The sequence below is a fragment of the Colletotrichum siamense genome (assembly GCF_013390195.1).
Source record: "Colletotrichum siamense strain Cg363 chromosome Unknown KSG_Cg363_contig04, whole genome shotgun sequence".
Taxonomy (NCBI): Eukaryota; Fungi; Ascomycota; class Sordariomycetes; order Glomerellales; family Glomerellaceae; genus Colletotrichum; species Colletotrichum siamense.
In genome coordinates, this window is record NW_023501017.1 from 2,767,611 (window position 1) to 2,785,843 (window position 18,233).

Here is an 18,233-nt window from a genome sequence, read left to right on the forward strand (position 1 = left end):
TTTTGGAACCTGTCTGCAACTCTCTTCAAGCCAATACCCGTCGTCAAAATCCGAAACAGACAAGCTCCCGGCCGGCTTGTCGATATGATCTACAGAAGCATGACGCCCGATTAAGAAATCGTCTATAGCGAGCCATGTACTCTGCTTCCGCCATCGGCTTGTACTTTGAGGCTGGAGTGAGGTTGGCAGAGGCCAGACACGCCCCTCCATCATCGCCTACTCTGCAGTAGACCTAAGGATGTACTTTCCTTTCCCTGCGAAAGGCACATGCGTTTCAAGCAAGTTTACCATCCCCGGTTGTACACATGTCAGGACAGACGCTTCGAGGCCTGGTCCATGGCAACAGTATCTCGTGAGAAGATCGGTGAGCGCGAATCCAGCCCTCCTCCTACCTCTTGCGTCGTGCTGCCTACGGCCACCGCTCTTTTGACATAACTGAGATGATCATGAGCTCCCAAGTTCCCCAATAACTGCATCTTGGCAGGAAGATGGTGTTGCGTGTTATGAAGCTGAAGTGGCCACTGGCGACACGCCCCGTGTACTCGCCATCTCAACAGGAACGCTCGTCGTTGAGCAGCTGAGTCAAATAGTGTCAACCTTCACCGCTAGGGAGAGATAGACGAGACACACCCGAGGATGATGCCTGGGGTCTCGGCAAAGACACCTAGCAGGCTAGTCGGAAGACGCATCCGGGAGCGATCGGACCCCATGCTGCCGCCGCTCAAGCTTCCAAGCGGACGGAATATCACATATCGAGCTGTAGTTGAATCTGAGCCAGGTACAATAATCTTGTTAGTCGATGTCGTTGTGCCGGCCCCTGATGAGGGCATTTTCAACTGGTCGTGCCACAGTGGACGGGATTTGTTGGGTGGAGACGTATGACGGCGGCACGGTCGTGCCAAGCGGGCCTTCTTCAGCGCAGCGTCACACCAGATCTGCCTCTCATTCTGCTGTTGCGGGCTCTATCCTGTGTGCGGATCCCCTGGGGCTCCAGGAGGGGCCCAGGAAATCGCGAGGCTGAGAACAGGCGGGTAAGAGCGGATGTCTGCTGTTGAGCTGCGTGATGATAAGGAATCAGCCGATCGAGGATTCGCCAGTGAGCACCGCGAAGACCTTCTCAGTGGCCCAAGGTATCAAGGGATCGAGCCACCTAGGCAGACAACGCAGTCAGTGGGAGCGGCGAGACGCCGGGTACAAGCACGTCAGTCGGCTTGCATGTGCTCATGACACAGGATAGACATTGGGCGCCAATGGCTGTTTTCTGATACGAGAAGTTTTCTTCAGCTGAAGCCGCCAATCTTGGCCGAGCATGATGGTCAGTAAAGGCTCGCCGTGAAGCGAGGGTTTTCGCGAGCAGTTCGTACGATAGGCAGCATTCAAAGGCGAAGCGGCAAAAGAGCGTTGAAGTTGGACTTTGGGAGCGTTGAAATGGTGTGGCAGCTGTGAGATGAAAGTGACAGGGGTCATTTTGTCATGGATTCGGGGCTAGCCGCTGCGCTGACTGGCTCGCAGATTTGATGCTACCCAGTCCGTGCCAAAGACATGCAGATGATGCATCCCGCAGCAGCTAGGCAAGTCTATCCGGCATTAGCTGCCATCGTGTATCGGCCGCAAGGCGGGTGGTGCGGATCGGTCTCTGGTCAGGTCGCAGAAACCAGGACCTGTCGCAGCCTCGACCCTTTTTGCGACCCGTGAGGAGACCAATTCCTCGCCTCTGGAAAAAGAAAATGCAAATGACGAAGCGCACCGTCAATAAACCTGTTCCTAGAGGCGATGATGACCTGCAGCTCCTCTGTGGGGAGAGGCCTTGTCGGGTCTCACTTTTCCTTCCACCACCACGCCGAGCGCGACGCCAGCGTCCACCTCCGATGACTTCTCGGCCGCGGAAAAGGACTCGTCGCCCGAGAATCTCCTGTAGATCGACAAGTCGTCAGCGTTTGACAGAGCACAGACTTAGCATAGTCCCCTAGGCGAGGGGCCCGGGGCCAAAAAGAAAGGGATGGGCCTTCTGACTCCGAAGGACCCAGTCAGCGGTGGGCACTGGACGGCAACATGGGTTAGGATGAGCCCAAGGTCCCTCATTGGCAGAAACACGACAGGAGGCGGGAAAATCCATCTTACCATCCCCTCTCTTCGCCTCCGCTCAAGAAGCTGCAATCGCTGTTGAGTTCGCATACCCACCCTCCTCCAACTCCCCGACCATTTTTCCAAGAAGTGGTTTCTCCTGGGGCACCAGCATCAGAACCAGGACCAGGACCTGTTGGTTGTCAGTTGAAAAGACCCATTGCCTGATGATGACGTAGGGATTCGAATCCTACCATCGGTTTCTGACGCTCGTTCCGAAGAAGACGGTGATTTTCTCCGGTACATGCTCAACCCACAGGTGAAGGCTCGGAAGTCTTCCGCATCAATGTTCTCGGGCATATTTCCGGTAAGCACCCGACCAAGCGCAATGATTGAGGCTGCGTGTGAACACAGGACGACGGCGCGCTTGCCCTCGGCATCGCACTGCTCAATGATGGCTTGAACGGCGGCGGCGACGCGGTCGTGCAATTCAGCGATGGTCTCGCCTTTGCGGGCGGGAAACACGCGGCTCTGATACGCTGCATCGAGGTGACGGAACCTGGGCTTCAACACATCCGGCGAGGCCGGCGTTGGGTGGTCAAACGGGGCGGCTCCATACCATTCGCAGAGACCATGCTCGGGGCGAATAACGGTGGTATCGCTCTTAGCGCCAACGTCTTTTTGGGCGCCTTGGTTGATTTCGTCCTCCTTGAGGGAGACAAAGGGCGTGATGGTCTGCAGACAGCGGTAGTAGGGGCTTGAGTAGACGGCATCGATTGGAGGCTCGACGGTCAGGAGGTGGGCGCCGAGTTCCTTGGCCTGGTCGACGCCGTGTGCCGTCAGGGCCGGATCCGAGGGGATTCCTGTGGGCGATGGGATGGAGGCCGTGTAATTGCCCGTTGAAGGGTCGACGAGCCAATTGGATCGGAACTGATGAAGGCCAAGGCTTATTGTCAGAGATGATTCCGGTCAAAACCAACAAGGCCAACTTCCAACGTCTGCACACGCACACACGCACACCCGCACCACCTCGGGACAAGATCGTCGAGTTCGAGAACCGGATGGGGCTAGGGGGCTTCGGGCGTCGTGGGTTCAAAGCTCCTAGCGAGGGGGGGCTGAAGAATCTGTTGTCCCCAAGGAGGGAACTTGACCTTGCACAACATCCGCAACCACATTGGCATTCTCGTCCCTCATTGGGACTTGTGAGGGCCAGGGCGGAGTCGCAGGTGAATGAAGAGGGGATGGGGACAGGGACGGGACCGGAGACGGAAATCGAACCGGATACGACAGAAAAGAGATGATAGGTAGGTAGCAGGCTGGCTGGAAAAGGGAAGCGAGACTTACTCCATGGCGAGTGATGTAAATTACCTCGAGTGACATGATGGGCGGCCGCGTCGCAGACTGCACTGAGCGAGGTGAGGTGAGGTAAGATGAGGTGTGTTAATTCCGGCAGGCAGGACGGATGCAGTAAGGTAAATCGAAGGGTAAGGTAGGAATGGGGTCCCTTTTCTCGTGATTGTCGTGCGCGTGTGCGGTGTTGGTTGCCAGATGAAACTGGAAAGCGCAGGGTATCGAGGTGACTGGACTGGATGACTGGGTATCCGTAGGTGCCCGTCCAACGGTAGACGAGGCAAGGCAAGGCAGGCAGGCGTGAAGAGACGTGAATCACCGCAGGTAAATTTGCGGGAAGGATCCCTGTGACGGCTGCTTGAAGAATTGAAGTCAGAAGAAGGTGGGAGGAGCCCGGACCAGTTCCCCGAATGAAGATGGCCGGGACTGGACCGGGAAGGGAAGGGAAGCCACTGGGCTTTTGCCTAGGTAGGCCGTTGCACGACGAATAGTCGCCAACAACCTCGGCTGACAGCAGCCCGCGCTCCATGCCGTTGACGTTCTGCACCGTCCATCTCAGTCTGCACAGGAGACAGGGCACAGGGCACCCTCAGCACAGTGAGTGACAAGGCCGATACCTGCCCTGGTGCCCATCGCTCCCCCGGGGAAGAACCACCCTGCGCACCGAGTTGCGCCAAGTGGGTCCCCTTCCTTCAGCGCCTCGTGGGAGGGCCGCCTGTCATACACATGACTGCCCGAAACCCAACCGGACTGGCCACAGTCAACATGCAAGCCGCATCTCGGGTTGGCAAGCTGGCAACCAGCGCATTCACCGGAAACCTCTAAACGGATGGCCCAGCGTCCCATTGCACCACCGGTCAAGATCCCCGCAACCTGGAATACATCCCTAGTGCGAGTGACCGATCACCAGAATGTGATAGCCCACCCTTCCGTACCTTACCTGCCAACCTGCCTCCCACTCCGTCCCTGACCTACGCCTCGCCTTGCCTTGCCTAGGTACCTTGCCTACCTAGGTCGGGTACCTTAGGTTGTCTGTCGCCTGTCACATCACTCTTCAGCCTGCCCTGCTTGCTTCCCGATGTTTGGGCTTGCTTGCTTGCTTGCTCCTGCTTGACGGCCACCTTCAGGCTTCAGGCTTCTAGCCTCTGCACATGAGTATAAATAAAGAAGAAAAAGGTACTTGGCAGGTACAAACGTGTGAAGCACACCCAAGAACAGGGGTTGCAAATCTCCGCGACACCCTCTCCGCGCCGGGGAACTGTGACTCTGCAGCAGCATATACATAATCATGTCATAAGTATTTCCATCATAACACGGTAAAATCAAGACGGGCTCATCCAGAACATTGGCCAGAACATGGGCAGATAAGCCCAACCGCCCACCGTCGCCTCGCCTTCAACGGTGGTCCACGTCAAACAGCTGCCAAACACGAACCGAACCCGACGAGCCCCTCACTTCCGTCATCATTCGACGCAGCTTGCTCATGCGCGTCTCCAGCCTTCCCCACGCAAACGTGCCTCGTTCTGGACTCCTCCTCCCGCCGTCATTAATGATACGAAAGCTCCGGGTTGGCTCGAAAGTTGCATCGGCAGCGACACTCGGGCACAGGGCACTCGACGTGTCTCGTGAACCACTGTCTGGCGTGGTCCAGGTGAAGCACATGCTCGCACTTGAGGCAGAACGTCGGGAAGTTGGCCGCCATCCAACTCTCCGGCTCGCCGTTGAGCTCCGGCCGGTCAGATCTCGGAACGCCAACCACCTCCAGGCACACGACGCATCGCGGGAGGTGACGCCCGCAGTTGGGACAGCTGATTCCCGCATTGATGCTCGTCGCCATGAGCGGGTTCCGCGAGTCGGGTGCTCCGGGAGGTGGTCCCGCGCCAGGCCCCCCTTGCCCTGCGAGAGTCGTCTCCGCGTCACAGTAGACGCACCGAAGCGCAATCTGCCGTGACGGCGGCTTGATGGTCGGACGTCCCCCACGTTTGCTCTTCTTTGTGCTTTCAACCTCGAATTTGGTTCGTTGCAGGAATGCCTTGTGACGCTGGAGATATGCTCTGTATGCATTGCGCCACGCCAGGCACCGGTAGTCGTCAATGTATCGCGGCGCGCATATTGACATGACCAGCGTGGCCGTCTGGAAGTCGTTGAACTTCTGGACGTACTTGGCGAAGATATCCACAAGCCTGTCCGTGATACCCGTGAGGACGATCCCTTCGACGTCTCCGGTATCCACTGCCATCGAAACTTGTTCATGCAGCCATTTGGTGAGTTGTTCGTCGTCAAAGTTCCTGACGGCCACGTATGCGCGGTCCGACAGAGGCAGCGACTTCTGATTCGCAATGGCAAACCAGTCCCCTGTAGCAATCAGCGACGAGATTGCCCTAAGGTACGGATCCGTCTTTGACGCAACGGCTTCGTCAAAGTCCAGCTGTTCCTTGCTGAGCTTGTTGTTACTCCTGCCGATGAGCTGCAGCGCGAGCGACACGAAGAGAAGCTCTGGGTGCGTCACGCTCGCCGTCTTCAATATTCGAATCGCCTCCTGGGTCTCCCCTTTGAAGAGAGCTCGAGCCGCCGCCATGGTGTGAGCCGTTGTTGGATAGTCCTCGCCGGGGTCGTGTGTAGCCCCCCTCGCCTCGTGTGCTGCATTGTCTCCCCATCCGCAAATATCCAAGCACAACTGCCTGTGAAATGGCTTCTTGGTCTGAGTACCCTCGTATTTTGGCAGTTTACGTCTCTTGCAGATGCTTCCAATTGTCTTCTCCCAAAGCGTTGTCTCGGGCATCGGCGATGCCTCAGGTAATCTCGATGATGGCTTCTGGCCTGCTCGTCGTCAGTGACAGCGTCTTCACCCACGACTGTAGATAACCCACCTAGATCATTACACCAAATTGTACAGACACCCATGTAACTCAAGTCCAAAGGTGATAGCTTCATGCCCCCGTCCTGGGCAGCGTCCTCCGCGTCTGGTCATCGTTAGCTTTGAAGCATCAGGGGGACGCAACAACCTACCTGCAATCCAATCCCACATGTATCGCAGCCAGGGATCATCGGCAACCACTGCCCGGTTGACATTGCAGTCAAATAAGTACTTCTCCTTTGCGCGTAAAAGCATGACATGGTCTAGGAGACACTGCGACTCGGTAGATAGGTTTTGGGCTTTGAGGGTCAGAGAAAGTAGCGACTCATGCATGTGGCGGCAAGACACAGGCCCGTCGTAATGGAGAGACAGCTGAGCCAGGGAGCTTATCGACTCTTCCAGATTCGAGCACTCCGCACCGTTCGTTTCCAACTCTTTTGCCCTCTCTTTCAAATCAGAGCGCAGCGCGCGCATCCTTTCCGCCACAGTCCTGGACTTGTCAAGAGCAGACGGAGACCGTTCGTTGTTTCCTATCAATCTACTGTTGAGGTCTGCCGCAGAAAATCTGGCCTGTAGCGTCTTGTCGACAATAGTCTGGACATCGACTTTGTCTGGTCCAAAAATAGCTATATCTGAGAGGGCCTCTTCGACGAATAACGGACCTAGCATGTCGGAGGATTGTGATGGCTCAAACTCCATGATGTTATGATACGGGCCGCTCTCTGTACCACATCAGCAAGATGTTTTCCGTGTGATTAGGGAACGTACCTTCAAGGCCGCGATGAGGCGGCTGCCATGGCGTTAGCTTATACAAGTAGTCGGACGTATATGATGGTTGCTCAAGAATCTCAAACGTTCCGTTAGCGCGCAAGACAACCAATCGAGGTTGTAGTACAGCTGAGTCCAAAGTGACCCAATCGAACGAGACGATCCGGTCGTTCTTCTTCCCGCTATCACCATACTGGACATCCATGTCGTAAGACTTGTAAACCTCCAAAAGCTCCGGGCTTCCCTCGAGAGACATATCGGGAGGTGTTAGCTCCTTGTTTGTCTTCAAGACCTTCAACTGCCCAGTGCGCGACAATACAGCCAAAAGACCGCGGTGGTCTCTACAGTAGCGCAAAGAGCGGACGATCGAGTGCTTGCTTTCGCTCAGTGACGGGTCATCGTCAGAGTCGACGACCCTGTCAAGCCTGAGTGCACCACCCCATGGAAGCTCGTCCTCATCCACTGCGCCAAGATACGAGTGAGAAGCAACCGGGCGGGATGTTGCCCGACGGTCCCAGATCATGATGCCCGGCTGATCCAGCGCTGATGAAGCAAAATAGTTTTGATCAGCATAGTCGATCGCCAAATTGTTGTTGCATTTAGTCTGAAACGTGACGACACCAATGTTCGGTTCTATGGACGATGTTAGCAATGACCTATGGCAAATGAGATCCAATAACTCACCTCGCAGATCGTGGATACGCAGTCCTTGAGCCTTTATACCAACAACCAACGTCTTTGGGTTGTCCTCAAAGAACTTGACACTTGACACAGAGACACTAGGCTCCAACCTGTACGCAGGATCCGTAAAAGAGTGCATATCCTTGGAGAATCCCTTGGCAGACTTGTCCATCGACGACAGGCGGTTGACGTCCCATATGTGCAGGCACTGATCCATACGCACACGATCCAAACCGACCGCAAGCAGACCCTCGGTATTAAACGCAACCGCCTGGCATGTTCTTGTCATCTTAAGGCCCAGCTCGATGTAGGCGTTGGAGTTATCGTCCATCCTCAGCAGGTTGACGACACCCGTCTGAGTTCCCACGGCCAGCAGGCCCGGAACCGTGGGAGACCAGTCATATGTGGTTAACGTTGGGAAGTCATCGTGCTTTGATAGCCGTTCATAGTCGAACTTGCTCCGCTGTGCAAGGCCGTTGGGTTCGTACAGCTGGACGACGCGGTGCTGTAGATTGATGTGGATGAAGCTGTCGTAGCCGGGGATTTGCGACCATTTGATGAGCCCAGGCTCCGGGCGGTCCATGGCGACCACGCGAGCCTGAACCTCACGGCGCGCCTGTCACGGTGTTTTGCGTCTGTCTTCGCCCCGATCCAGCCACCGATGTGTACTGCGTATTCCCACGACCCACAAGGCAGTTGGCAGGCTAATGGGGTGGGATGAGATGTCGTGAGAGATACCGATGAGTGTCGTCGCTGACGAGTTCTTATGATCGTGGAGAAATTTTGTAAACGCTGCAAGCTATATGGTCGAAGATACGATGTTCAATTCCCTCTGTCGCAAAGTTGAAGCCGCTGTGAGTGTGTATATCTGAACTCACTGAGCTTGGGCTACAGCTTCATTGAGCAGTTGTGATTGGGACCTGTCATTGGTCCGAGCGGCTCAAATGGCACGCTAGTCTCAAACGGTGCTGATAAGAAGCGCCGGGTGGGGTCGGCAACGTCCAGTCCTCGATAACGATCCAAATTTTTGAACCAAAGAGACATGCCCCGAAGCCATCACGACGCATTCTTCCTTCCCAGCCCAAGTCACGCAACAGCCTACCCACCCTATCGCAACAACAACCATGGGCACGAAACGCTCACACTCCGAAGTCTCGGATGTCGCAATGCACGACGCTCCTCGCGACGGTTCCCCAGTCTCAGACCACAACGACGGAGAGCACGACTCGAAACGCTCCAGAACCGGTCCCGGCGCCACCAGGAAGAAGCACAAGGCCAAGGAGGGCACGCCGGCATGGAACAGAACGCGCGCACGCACTATTAGGAGACTGCTGCAAAGCGGCAAGGAGCTGCCCGCCACGGTGCGGAATGACCTGGAGCAGGAGCTGGAGGCGCTGTCCGAGAAGGTGGATGAGCGCGACTTCAAGAAGAAGAGGAGCAACATGATTCAAAAGTACCACATGGTCAGGTTCTTCGGTAGGTGCCTCTTTTCCGCATCTGTTTGTTGGGCAAAGTTTTGACTCGTGTTGTGATCAGAGCGGAAAAAGGCAGAACGGCTCCTCAAGCAACTCCGCAAGAAAATCACCCAGTCGACCGACGCAGACGAGAAGAAGCGCCTCGAGGCCGAAGCCCACGTGGCCGAAGTAGATGTCGCATACGCTCGATTCTTCCCCCTGATGGAGCGGTACGAGAGTTTATACCCGAACAAGGACAAGGATCAAGATGCCCCCAAAGAGGACGAGGCGAAGGAAGAGAAAACGGACGACAAGTCCTTCAAGCAGCCCAAGGCCCTCCGCGCCCTGCACGCCGAGCGCCCCAAGATGTGGGCGACAATCGAAAAGGTGCTCCCTGAGGGTGAGGCAGCGCTGTACAGATTACGCGACCGCAAGTCGCCAACAGATACTGGAGCTGCGCCAAAGAAGCCTGCGAAGAAGAACTTCTCGGCGGCCAACAAGACGAAGCCCAGTTTCCCTGCAGAGAACCATCACCACCACCACAAGGATCGCGCAGTAAACTGGAAGGACGGCGGCAAGGCGAGGAAGTGGCAGGCTCCTGTGCAGCAAGAAGAGGAGGAAGATGACGGCACGGGCTTCTTCGAGTAAAATAGGGAAATGGTCATGGTGTTGAGCGTTTACGGTCGTAATTTGTATACCCCCTAAAAGTGTACGGGATAGCGGTAAATACAGCCAAAGAAGTGCATATATCATCTGCAGCATCTGTTCGTCGCAGGGCCATGCTTGCCCGCTACAGACGCAGCCAATCGGCTGAGAATCGTCCAACATCAACCTATTGCCGATCCTCTTTCATCCCAACTTCAATGAACTCTAAATAACACGAGTAGACGTGAACAACGCGAAACCTTCTCCCGTAACGACGAATGACTTTGCAATGATTACTCTTGTCTTTTAGATATCCAGCGACCGCAGGCGGATGCAATAAGCAGTCGCAAGGTGTATGTGGTCCTGCCGGCCTCCAACAGGAATCCCCGAACCTCTGCCACACAGCAAGAGCACATACACACCTCACGGTGCCGCCCCCCACCCGATTCACATCTCATTTCCACCACATCAAATCTCTCACCTCTCCTGGCAAACAAAACATAAAGACGCGGCGCACCTCCCGTTCATTTACGCGCAGCCTCCGGTACACCATTCTCAGCGACAATACAGGCCCAGCGTCCATGCCGTCGGCATAGCACCAACCCCTCCCTGGCCACCAATCTGCCCCTCACTCATCAACATCCCACAATGTCAAACTCAACACCAACCACGGCGCCGGTGCCGCGCGTGGACTGGGCAGCCCTCAAATCCTGGATCGCCCAAAAGGAGGCCTTCGAGTCGCAACACGGCCAGCCGGCTCCCATCTCAGACGAAGAAGCCAACGCCATAGCAGTCATCCTCCGGCCCCCGCCGCGCGCGGAGCCAACCCTCGGCGGCCAGAACTGGATCGGCGCGCTCAACCGTATGTCCTCCCTCCTCACAAACATCTCCCTTCAACTCACCAAGCAACGCAGACTGGCTTCAATGCCGCTCCCAAAAGGCAACATTCTCAGACGAAGCCCGCCAGGACCCTCGTCTCGGCAAGGCCCCCGAGCTCCGCTGGGCCTGCTTCGTCTCCTTCGACGCCACGAACGACAAGTTCCCCCGTCCAGGCCACGGCATAGACCCGACCACGCCCAACGCCAAGAGCCCAGACTTCACGCGCAAGCAGGACGCGAAACAGTTCGCGGCAAAGTGCGCCTGCGAATGGCTCATCAGTAACGGCCAGATGCTCCCCAGCGGCGAGCTGCCCAAGTTTCCTGCACCGTTCGGACCCGCCGCCGCCCCTCGGACGTCTCTCCCGCCAGCTCCCGCCGTCCTTCACGTCCCCGCGCCGGCCACCGCGTCCGTCCCGGCAAAGAGGGCCCCGTCGAGCTCACCCCCGATTTCCATCACGGACATCCCGCGCGTGAAGCAGGAACCTCTCCCGTCGCGATCCTCCCCATCACCCAAACCAAACAAGTCGCCGGCTCCAAAACAAAAAGCGCCCCGTACCACATCCCCTCCCAAGCCGTCCTCCCCCACAACCGCCGCCGCTGTGAAATCCAACCCGAGCTCCGCTTCGTCCTCTGCGCCCGGCACGCCCGCCGGCGCGCCCATCTCTGAGCTCCCACTGACGAAGCAGGTAGAGAAGCTCGCCTCGCGTCTCAACCTGCCGGTCCCCCGCTACATTCTGACGGAAGACCCCGAGCTGAGCGATTTCTGGAACGGCAGGGCCGAGTTTGACAACAACCCGCTCATCCCCGAAGACCTGGGCTCCGTGAGCAAGATCTACACCAAGAGAGCCGCGAGGGAGAAGATGGCGCAGGGGATTCTGGAGTGGATGTTGGCCAAGCAAGACCAGAGGGAGCGTAAGAGGAAGACTATGCTCGGGGAGTAGGTGGAGGAGCTCACACTGAGGGAGGAGAAGTTATTATATACTCTAGGAGTTTATCAGGATATCACAACGAGTTGAATCACCAATCAAGGAGCAACATGCCTCAAACGCAACGATGAAATGCCATCATTGATATGCCTGCTGTCAACGTTTTGTTCTCGCAGAGTGAGCCCTCGCAGTCTAGCACATCTTTCATCTTCTCATAACCCATTCATCATCAACCGCATCACGACCTCCCTCCCCGTCCCCTCCCTCCCCGTCCGCCCCTACCCCCCTTCCCCGGCGGCGCCCTCATCTTCAACCCTTCAGGCAACCCCGCAACCCTCTCCCCATCCCTCCACAACGTCCCAACAACCGCCTCATCCCTTCCCCTAACCTCCTTGAACAACCTGCACGGCACAAACCCCTCCTCGTCCCCCTCCGTCAACACGACCCCGTTCTCGCTCACCCACCACTTCATCCCCTCCGCCAGCGCCGCCTCCACATCCACATACACAAGCACCTCCGCGTCCCGCCTCATCCCGGACACCACCCCCTTCTCGTCCGTCGGCAGGCCCGTCGCGAAGTGCACGTGGTTCCGCCCCATCCGCCGCAGCCCGCCCGACTCCTCAATCTGCCGCCAGAACGCAAAGTACGTCCCGTGCACAACCACCTCAGGCACGTTGCCGCTCTCCGCCGTGATAGGCGTCAGCAGCGCCGCCGAGTCGAGCTTGATGCTGTGCCCCTGGTTCGCGCGGATGAGCCAGTGCGCCGGGTCCGTCGAGCCCTCGTCCAGCGCGGGGTTCGTCGCCTCGTTCGGCTTGAGCGCGAAACGCTGCTTGTCCGACGTCGAGACCGCCGCCTTGATGTCCTCGAACGTGACCTTTAAAGACTTGACGGGGCCGTAGGCAAGCTTCATGCACCCTGCGTCAGCGTCTCCCTGAATTTTCACCTGCCTCCGTCAAAATGCACTCACCACCTTGTCCAAGGGAGCCCAGCCGCCCTCCTCGAGCTTGATACCCGCGTTCTCCGCCTGGTGCCGCAGGAGCTTCGAAAGAGCCTTGGACACGAGGACCTCTCTGTTCTGTCCGCCGCCGCCGCCTCCTCCTCCACGGCCGCCCTTACGTCCTCCCCTACGGCCCTGCTGTGCCTTGTCTTCAACCGCGGCCGCGGCCGTCTCGTCGAATCCGTCAGCCATGTTTCCAAGCCCTTGCCTTGGTGAAGCGGTTGTTGGTTTGGGTGTAATTCGTTGGTGAGTGTGAGCAGGCACAAACGTCCTTGTAGTCTCCCGCCGCCGCCTTGTTTTGGTGGCGAAATGCTCAGAAAAGAAAACTCGGGGCGCTGCTGTGGTACGTCTCAATGACAACGGATTGGTCTTCTTGAGAAAATTCGAGACCAGACTTTTCATGGAGATTTACGCAGATATAATGCAAGTCCGGGGTGTGAGGTTGAGATGAAGTCGGAAGAGGAGGGGTGCGGTTCAGAGGCCCGCTGAAAAAACTCATCGGGCAGTGACTGACACTGACTGGCTCAACCCTCCTGCCTGGCTCACTTCAAGCCTCACCCGTCGCCCGTGACTCAAACCTATCAAACGACAACCAACCAACGCGAGTTCGGAGAATAAAAAGACTAATTATTCGTTTCCCTTCGTCGCACGGATCCAAGTTGAGATCTTGAAATCTGGAGACAAAGCGCATCTGACATGTACCTCACAATGCAACTGACAGCGGCTCGTCGCGGTTAACAGAACTCAATTGACAAGCATATCCGAGCCTCACGACTCAACATTGCTGGAAGAATAACAAGACATACATTAACTTTTAGCTGCTCTACCCCTTCCCAAAACACCTGACTCAGAATGAGATCAACGTCTGCCTAGGTCAAAACGCCAGCCAGAGTCACAAATCAAGAGACTGTTTTTGACCAATGCTGGAGCCTTGAGGCTCCCATCCATAACGTTTTGTTTCCCGTATGGGTTGCTCGATATACAAATGCTCCGACCTTCCCAAGAAGTCGGCAAGTCCAACAACAATCAACCGGCCGTCTGTCGTGGTTGTCATACAAGTACAAAGTGACGATTGCCGAGCCCATGCGGTATAACCTATGCCAAACAAGACTGACGCCAGCTTAAAACAAAAAGATCTAATGGTACATTCATCCATCCATGTGGGTGTCATTCGTCAAGCGTTATCGATAGCTGCCCGCCTGAGCAGCAGTCGATGTATTCGTAATCGTGCTGTCGCGGTTGGTTCTGCGGTTGATGCTGCTTGCCCTGTTCAACAAGGACGTGTGGCTGAGTGAAAAATGACGCGGTTGCGGGATAGTCGGCTGTGCGCGCTCTTCAGGCTTCTCAGCTGAGCTAGGGACTTCCCGTTCTGGAGTTCTCTCCAGATAGCGACGTGTGGCGAGAGATGGCGTAGAGGGTGCGACCAGGCGGGAGGTGATGGCGGATGCGCCGAAACGCCGGCGGGGGAGAGCGGAGGAGGCAGGCGACGACACTTCGTTTGCTGCCGTGTTGGGGTGGTAGGTGTGGGATACGGATCGGCCGGGTGTTTGGAGTTCGGTGTTTGCCCGTGACGGGGCGCGGAAGCGTGGCGATTCATCGTCATCATGGTTCTCGCCAATCGTCCCTCGACGTGTACGGAGAAGCGACGTCTGGCGGCCGCTTTCCTGGCGAGGTTCTTGGCGGACAAGCGCACGCGAGTCCTCGGGCTCTTCGGTGCCGGCGCGTCTCGTCCTCAGCAGCAGCGAAGACCGTCGTCCATCTTCGGGTTCCTCTGACGCGCCCCGACGAGCTCGGCCAATGAATAAGGACGATTTGCGGTGCGCGGTCTTCTCTCCCGGCGTGGAGGGAATAGTGCCAGGCGGCAGGGCAAACCTTGGGCTCTGAAGAGCACTGGTGTTGAGCATTGTGTTGCGTCTTTCCTCGTACTTGGATAATGCCCTAGGACTGGTGATGACCGCACTGGGTTTCGGCAAGGTCTGCTGCTCTGGTACGGTTGGACGTTGTTGGGCAGTCGCTCCTGACGCCGCAGAAGATCCGGTTCCCCCCGTGAACGATTTATCAATAGTTGGTGTAGAAGGAGTCGTCGTCTCCTTGGGTGTCGGTACCGTCAGTTGGAGGGTCTTCTCACGCGCGCTTTCCTCGCTCAAGGCCAGGACGAGCTCCGTCAAACTCCGGCAGATACTATCCGCCTTGCGTCGCAGTTGGCGATCCGTCAAGTTGGTACCCACGCCGATCGTGCTGGCTCCACTGGAAATAGGTCCAGGCTGGCCTGCCGTACCCATCATATTGGCGAGCGCCAGTGCTTCAGTGGCAGCCGTTTCGAGCGCTCGCGCTACCTCATCACTGAGGAATGGCTTCGACTTGTTCACAGCGGAGAGCAAAATCGGCTGGTGAGCCTCGCGCTGCGATGATGTAATGCTAATAGCGTCCGACTTGGGGTGGTTGCTGCCGGACGTTCGCTTGGGCGACGTGGACATCGTAGTGTTGGTAGCGGTGGGGGGTCGCTCGTCGGAAGCACGCGACATCGCGGCACCTGAAGTCTTGGGCAATTTGCCCGTCAATTCCAACCGGTGAATTCTCGACTTGAGGTCGTCCAGCTCATCCCATACTGTCGAAGGTGCGGTTGTGGATGCGGTCGCCGTCGACTCGGTTCCCTCCACTCCGTTTGCGGCCTCTTGCTGGTGGGTTTCCGTACGCGGTGTCTCCATCTTCGGCACTAATGGCGATGAGTTGTACGTGCGTGCCTGGCCAAAGGACAAGTTGGACTGCCTGTATGCGGAGCTACGAGCAGCATATCCTGCGTTGCTGTCGGTCAAGGAAGGCCGCCTGCGCGCGTATTGTGAGGGCGAGTACGGTGATGATTCCGGTGTGTCCACGCCCTGGAAGGTGAATGAGCGAGGTGTGTTGGCGGCGGAGACGGTTGAGCGCGTGGCAGAGTGGAAGGTCTTGGAGCGACCCAAGTCCTCGGCCGGGTGCACTGATGAGGGACGGTCTCGAGTCAATCCGGGGCGGTACGCCAGCGCGCGAGCCATGGGTTCTGCGGCGCTCTCGTCTTCTGACTGCTGTCGTGCGCGCTTCTTTGATGTCTCTTGCTGGTCAGAGAGACGACGGCTGATTTGAGGCGGAGAGGTTGGGTGATAAGACAATGGGACGGCTGCCGAGAGTGGCCGGCGATGGGAGAACCTAGTGACACGGGCCTGTTTGTCATTGTCAGTCAGGTCACGGTTGTCCATGGTAAAACTCTATGCTCGCACGCAGAACGCCACGGCGAGCGTCGCCGGAACCTGAGTGAAATGAAGTCGCGCTAACGACGGTGACTAGGCGATTCAGATGGGGTAGGCTTTGGCAAAGCGGGCAAAGGTAGCAAGAGCGGGATGATCAACCAAAAATATGGAGAGACGGGTTGATAACACGGCGAACAGACATGTCCATCAGAGGGCACGGGCGTCCGACTGGCGCTAAAGGGAATCCCGAAACAACAACGCAGACATGGAGAGGACTAAAACTTACTATGGCACTTGACTCTTCGGCTGGCGCAACATCACCCGAGCCGCGACGTGTTGGCTCCTGTCTCGCGATTTTCATAAAGACGTCACCGGTCGTGTCGTCGGCATCGGCCTGGCTAGCTGAGTGCGGTGGTGTCATTCTGCGGAAGTCATCGTCGATTCTGCCCTCGAGGGCGCGCAAAGTTCGGTCGCGTTGGTTCGAGTCGGCGAATTCGTCGCCAAAGTCGAAGGAGCGCATGGTGGAAGTGCTGCTGTCGAGTCCCAGACTCCGACGAGACCCTGATGATCGAAAGGAGCGGATGGGAGCGACGCGAACGGAAGTGGTGGAAGTACTGTTGGAGGGGGCTTTGAAGGAGACGGGCGGTCGCGACGTTACGGATTGGCGTCGCTCATCTGTCGGGCTCGTTTGCTGCAATGTTTTGGGGAGCAGCAATTCGCGCTGGCCGTGGGACCTGTCTTTTGTTTGTCCGTCGGCAGGAGAAAGCACCTCGTCGCTTGCGTCGGAGGGATGCGGGTGATGGGTGTCTAGTGGCGATATCGCTGTATCGATAACATTTGACTCGCGAGATCGAGAAGTAACCGTCCTGCGGATGTGCAACCTAGTAGGGCCAGAAGTCTTTGACTCTGCGACGCCGACGTTTGAAGCCTGGATGATGACGGGACCGTCGGGAAACGATGCAGGGCGCCGAGGGGAGATGGCTGGGGATGCGGGAGTGGAATGCGAGGCGGTCTGAAATGTTGATGCTCGCAGTCGCGGACTCAATTTTGGCGGCGGTTCGGGCAACTCGTCGATGGGGCTCGAAATTCTAGGTGAAAGTTGGCGGTAAGAAGGGCGGCGATCGTGGACGAGTCGCAGTGAGGTCGGACGGGTGTTTTGGCGAGGGCTGGTGGTGGTGGTGTCGGGCGAGTTGTGGTTGAGGTGTGGCTGCTCTGACGTTGTTGTTACGGTTGTCGGGGTTGTTGTGGTGGTGGTCGCGGTTGCGGTTGCGGTTGTGGTTGGGTTGGCGCTGGCAGTGTCAATGGCAGTGGCAGCAGTGAGGCCGATGCCAATGTCAGTTACGGTAGCAGTGTCAGTAACCGTGGCAGTGGCGGAGTGGTTTTCGTCGGTAGCCGATTTAGGCGACACAGGCGAGGGCGGGATGTGCTGCAGTAGTGAGGGGAGCACCAGGCGTGGGGATTGGTTCTTGAAATCGGCGAATCGAAAGGCCGGCAGCTTGGAGGAATTGTGGCTCTGGCGATGCGCGTGGTAGGGCAGGTTGATGTTGGGGTTGGGCGACTCGGCCGGGGAGTTTGTCGTGTCTGAAAGAGAATGGAAGACAATGCTCTGCGAAGACAGCGAGGAAGAAGGGGACGCGGACGCGGACGCGCATGCGGATGCTGAAGCAGAAGAAGACAATGTGGGATTCAATGTCGGGGCCTGGCCCGCAGCTTCGAAACCAGCCGTAGCCATGTTCGCGTCGCTGGGAGTCCGCTTTCGTTCGCTTCTGGGTGCTGCTGCTGCGCGTCTTACCAGGGCTTGTGTTTTTTTTTTTTTTTTTTCCCTTCCTGGTCGTCTCTTTTTTCCCGGGTTTGCGCGCGCTGGCTGTGCTGTGTGCTGTGCTTTGCTTTGCTGGGTGTGCTGGCAAGGTCTTCTCTCTCTCTGCAAGCCTGCAAGGGAAGGTGCTGGGTTGCCGGGTGCTGTGCTAGGGGTGACCCTTTTCGCTGTCTGTCTCTGACCAACCCCAGTTCACCACCTACTGTCGAGGCCTGTAGAAGTGGACGGGAATCCACCCGGCGAAAGCTAGGTCAATTTCTGGCTCGACGGTCGCTGAGTGGTGCGTGCGTTTGCGCCTGTTCCGTCCCGTCGCTGATAACACCGTTATCGTTATTATTTTTCCAGCCAGGGTTGTTGCCTTTTTTTTTTTTTTCTAAATCCTGGGATGAGGTGCTGTCGATTTATGATTCGGGCTATCGTTTCTTTTGTTTCCGAGGGAAAGTAGACAACTGAGTCTCCCGAATCTCGCAACGGTCTCGCTCGAATCCTTTCCTGTTGCAGGTCTCCCGTTTTCTCTCCTGAGTGCTGCAGAGTCCGAGAGTGTTGAGTCGATGCTTTCGTGAATTAGGAATT

At 57.0% G+C, this 18,233-nt stretch overlaps 6 protein-coding genes across 6 annotated transcripts; 2 read left to right on the forward strand and 4 right to left on the reverse strand.

Annotated features, from left to right (window-relative positions):
• Positions 1–1,764: 1,764 nt before the first annotated feature.
• On the reverse strand, positions 1,765–3,444 carry TFC7 (Transcription factor tau 55 kDa subunit; the record flags this gene model as incomplete). Its single annotated transcript, XM_036638523.1, has 4 exons — positions 1,765–1,912; positions 2,122–2,257; positions 2,319–2,994; positions 3,409–3,444. 4 exons carry the CDS (start codon positions 3,442–3,444, stop codon positions 1,765–1,767), a joined length of 996 nt encoding a protein of 331 aa, XP_036496386.1.
• A 1,516-nt stretch (positions 3,445–4,960) lies between these two features.
• SEA4 (SEH-associated protein 4) lies at positions 4,961–8,303 on the reverse strand (the record flags this gene model as incomplete). Its single annotated transcript, XM_036638524.1, has 5 exons — positions 4,961–6,234; positions 6,285–6,377; positions 6,424–6,993; positions 7,040–7,672; positions 7,724–8,303. The coding sequence occupies 5 exons, from the start codon at positions 8,301–8,303 to the stop codon at positions 4,961–4,963; spliced, it is 3,150 nt and encodes a 1,049-aa protein (XP_036496385.1).
• A 541-nt stretch (positions 8,304–8,844) lies between these two features.
• Positions 8,845–9,822, forward strand: efg1 (rRNA-processing protein efg1; the record flags this gene model as incomplete). Its single annotated transcript, XM_036638525.1, has 2 exons — positions 8,845–9,196; positions 9,257–9,822. The coding sequence occupies 2 exons, from the start codon at positions 8,845–8,847 to the stop codon at positions 9,820–9,822; spliced, it is 918 nt and encodes a 305-aa protein (XP_036496384.1).
• Positions 9,823–10,467: 645 nt separating this feature from the next.
• CGCS363_v006677 (uncharacterized protein) lies at positions 10,468–11,638 on the forward strand (the record flags this gene model as incomplete). The annotated part of the gene is made up of 2 exons (XM_036638526.1): positions 10,468–10,681; positions 10,734–11,638. 2 exons carry the CDS (start codon positions 10,468–10,470, stop codon positions 11,636–11,638), a joined length of 1,119 nt encoding a protein of 372 aa, XP_036496383.1.
• Positions 11,639–11,994: 356 nt separating this feature from the next.
• On the reverse strand, positions 11,995–12,812 carry Trpt1 (tRNA 2'-phosphotransferase 1; the record flags this gene model as incomplete). The annotated part of the gene is made up of 3 exons (XM_036638527.1): positions 11,995–12,000; positions 12,084–12,527; positions 12,591–12,812. The coding sequence occupies 3 exons, from the start codon at positions 12,810–12,812 to the stop codon at positions 11,995–11,997; spliced, it is 672 nt and encodes a 223-aa protein (XP_036496388.1).
• Positions 12,813–13,801: 989 nt separating this feature from the next.
• On the reverse strand, positions 13,802–17,576 carry CGCS363_v006679 (uncharacterized protein; the record flags this gene model as incomplete). The annotated part of the gene is made up of 2 exons (XM_036638528.1): positions 13,802–15,817; positions 16,131–17,576. 2 exons carry the CDS (start codon positions 17,574–17,576, stop codon positions 13,802–13,804), a joined length of 3,462 nt encoding a protein of 1,153 aa, XP_036496387.1.
• Between the last annotated feature and the right edge of the window lie 657 nt (positions 17,577–18,233).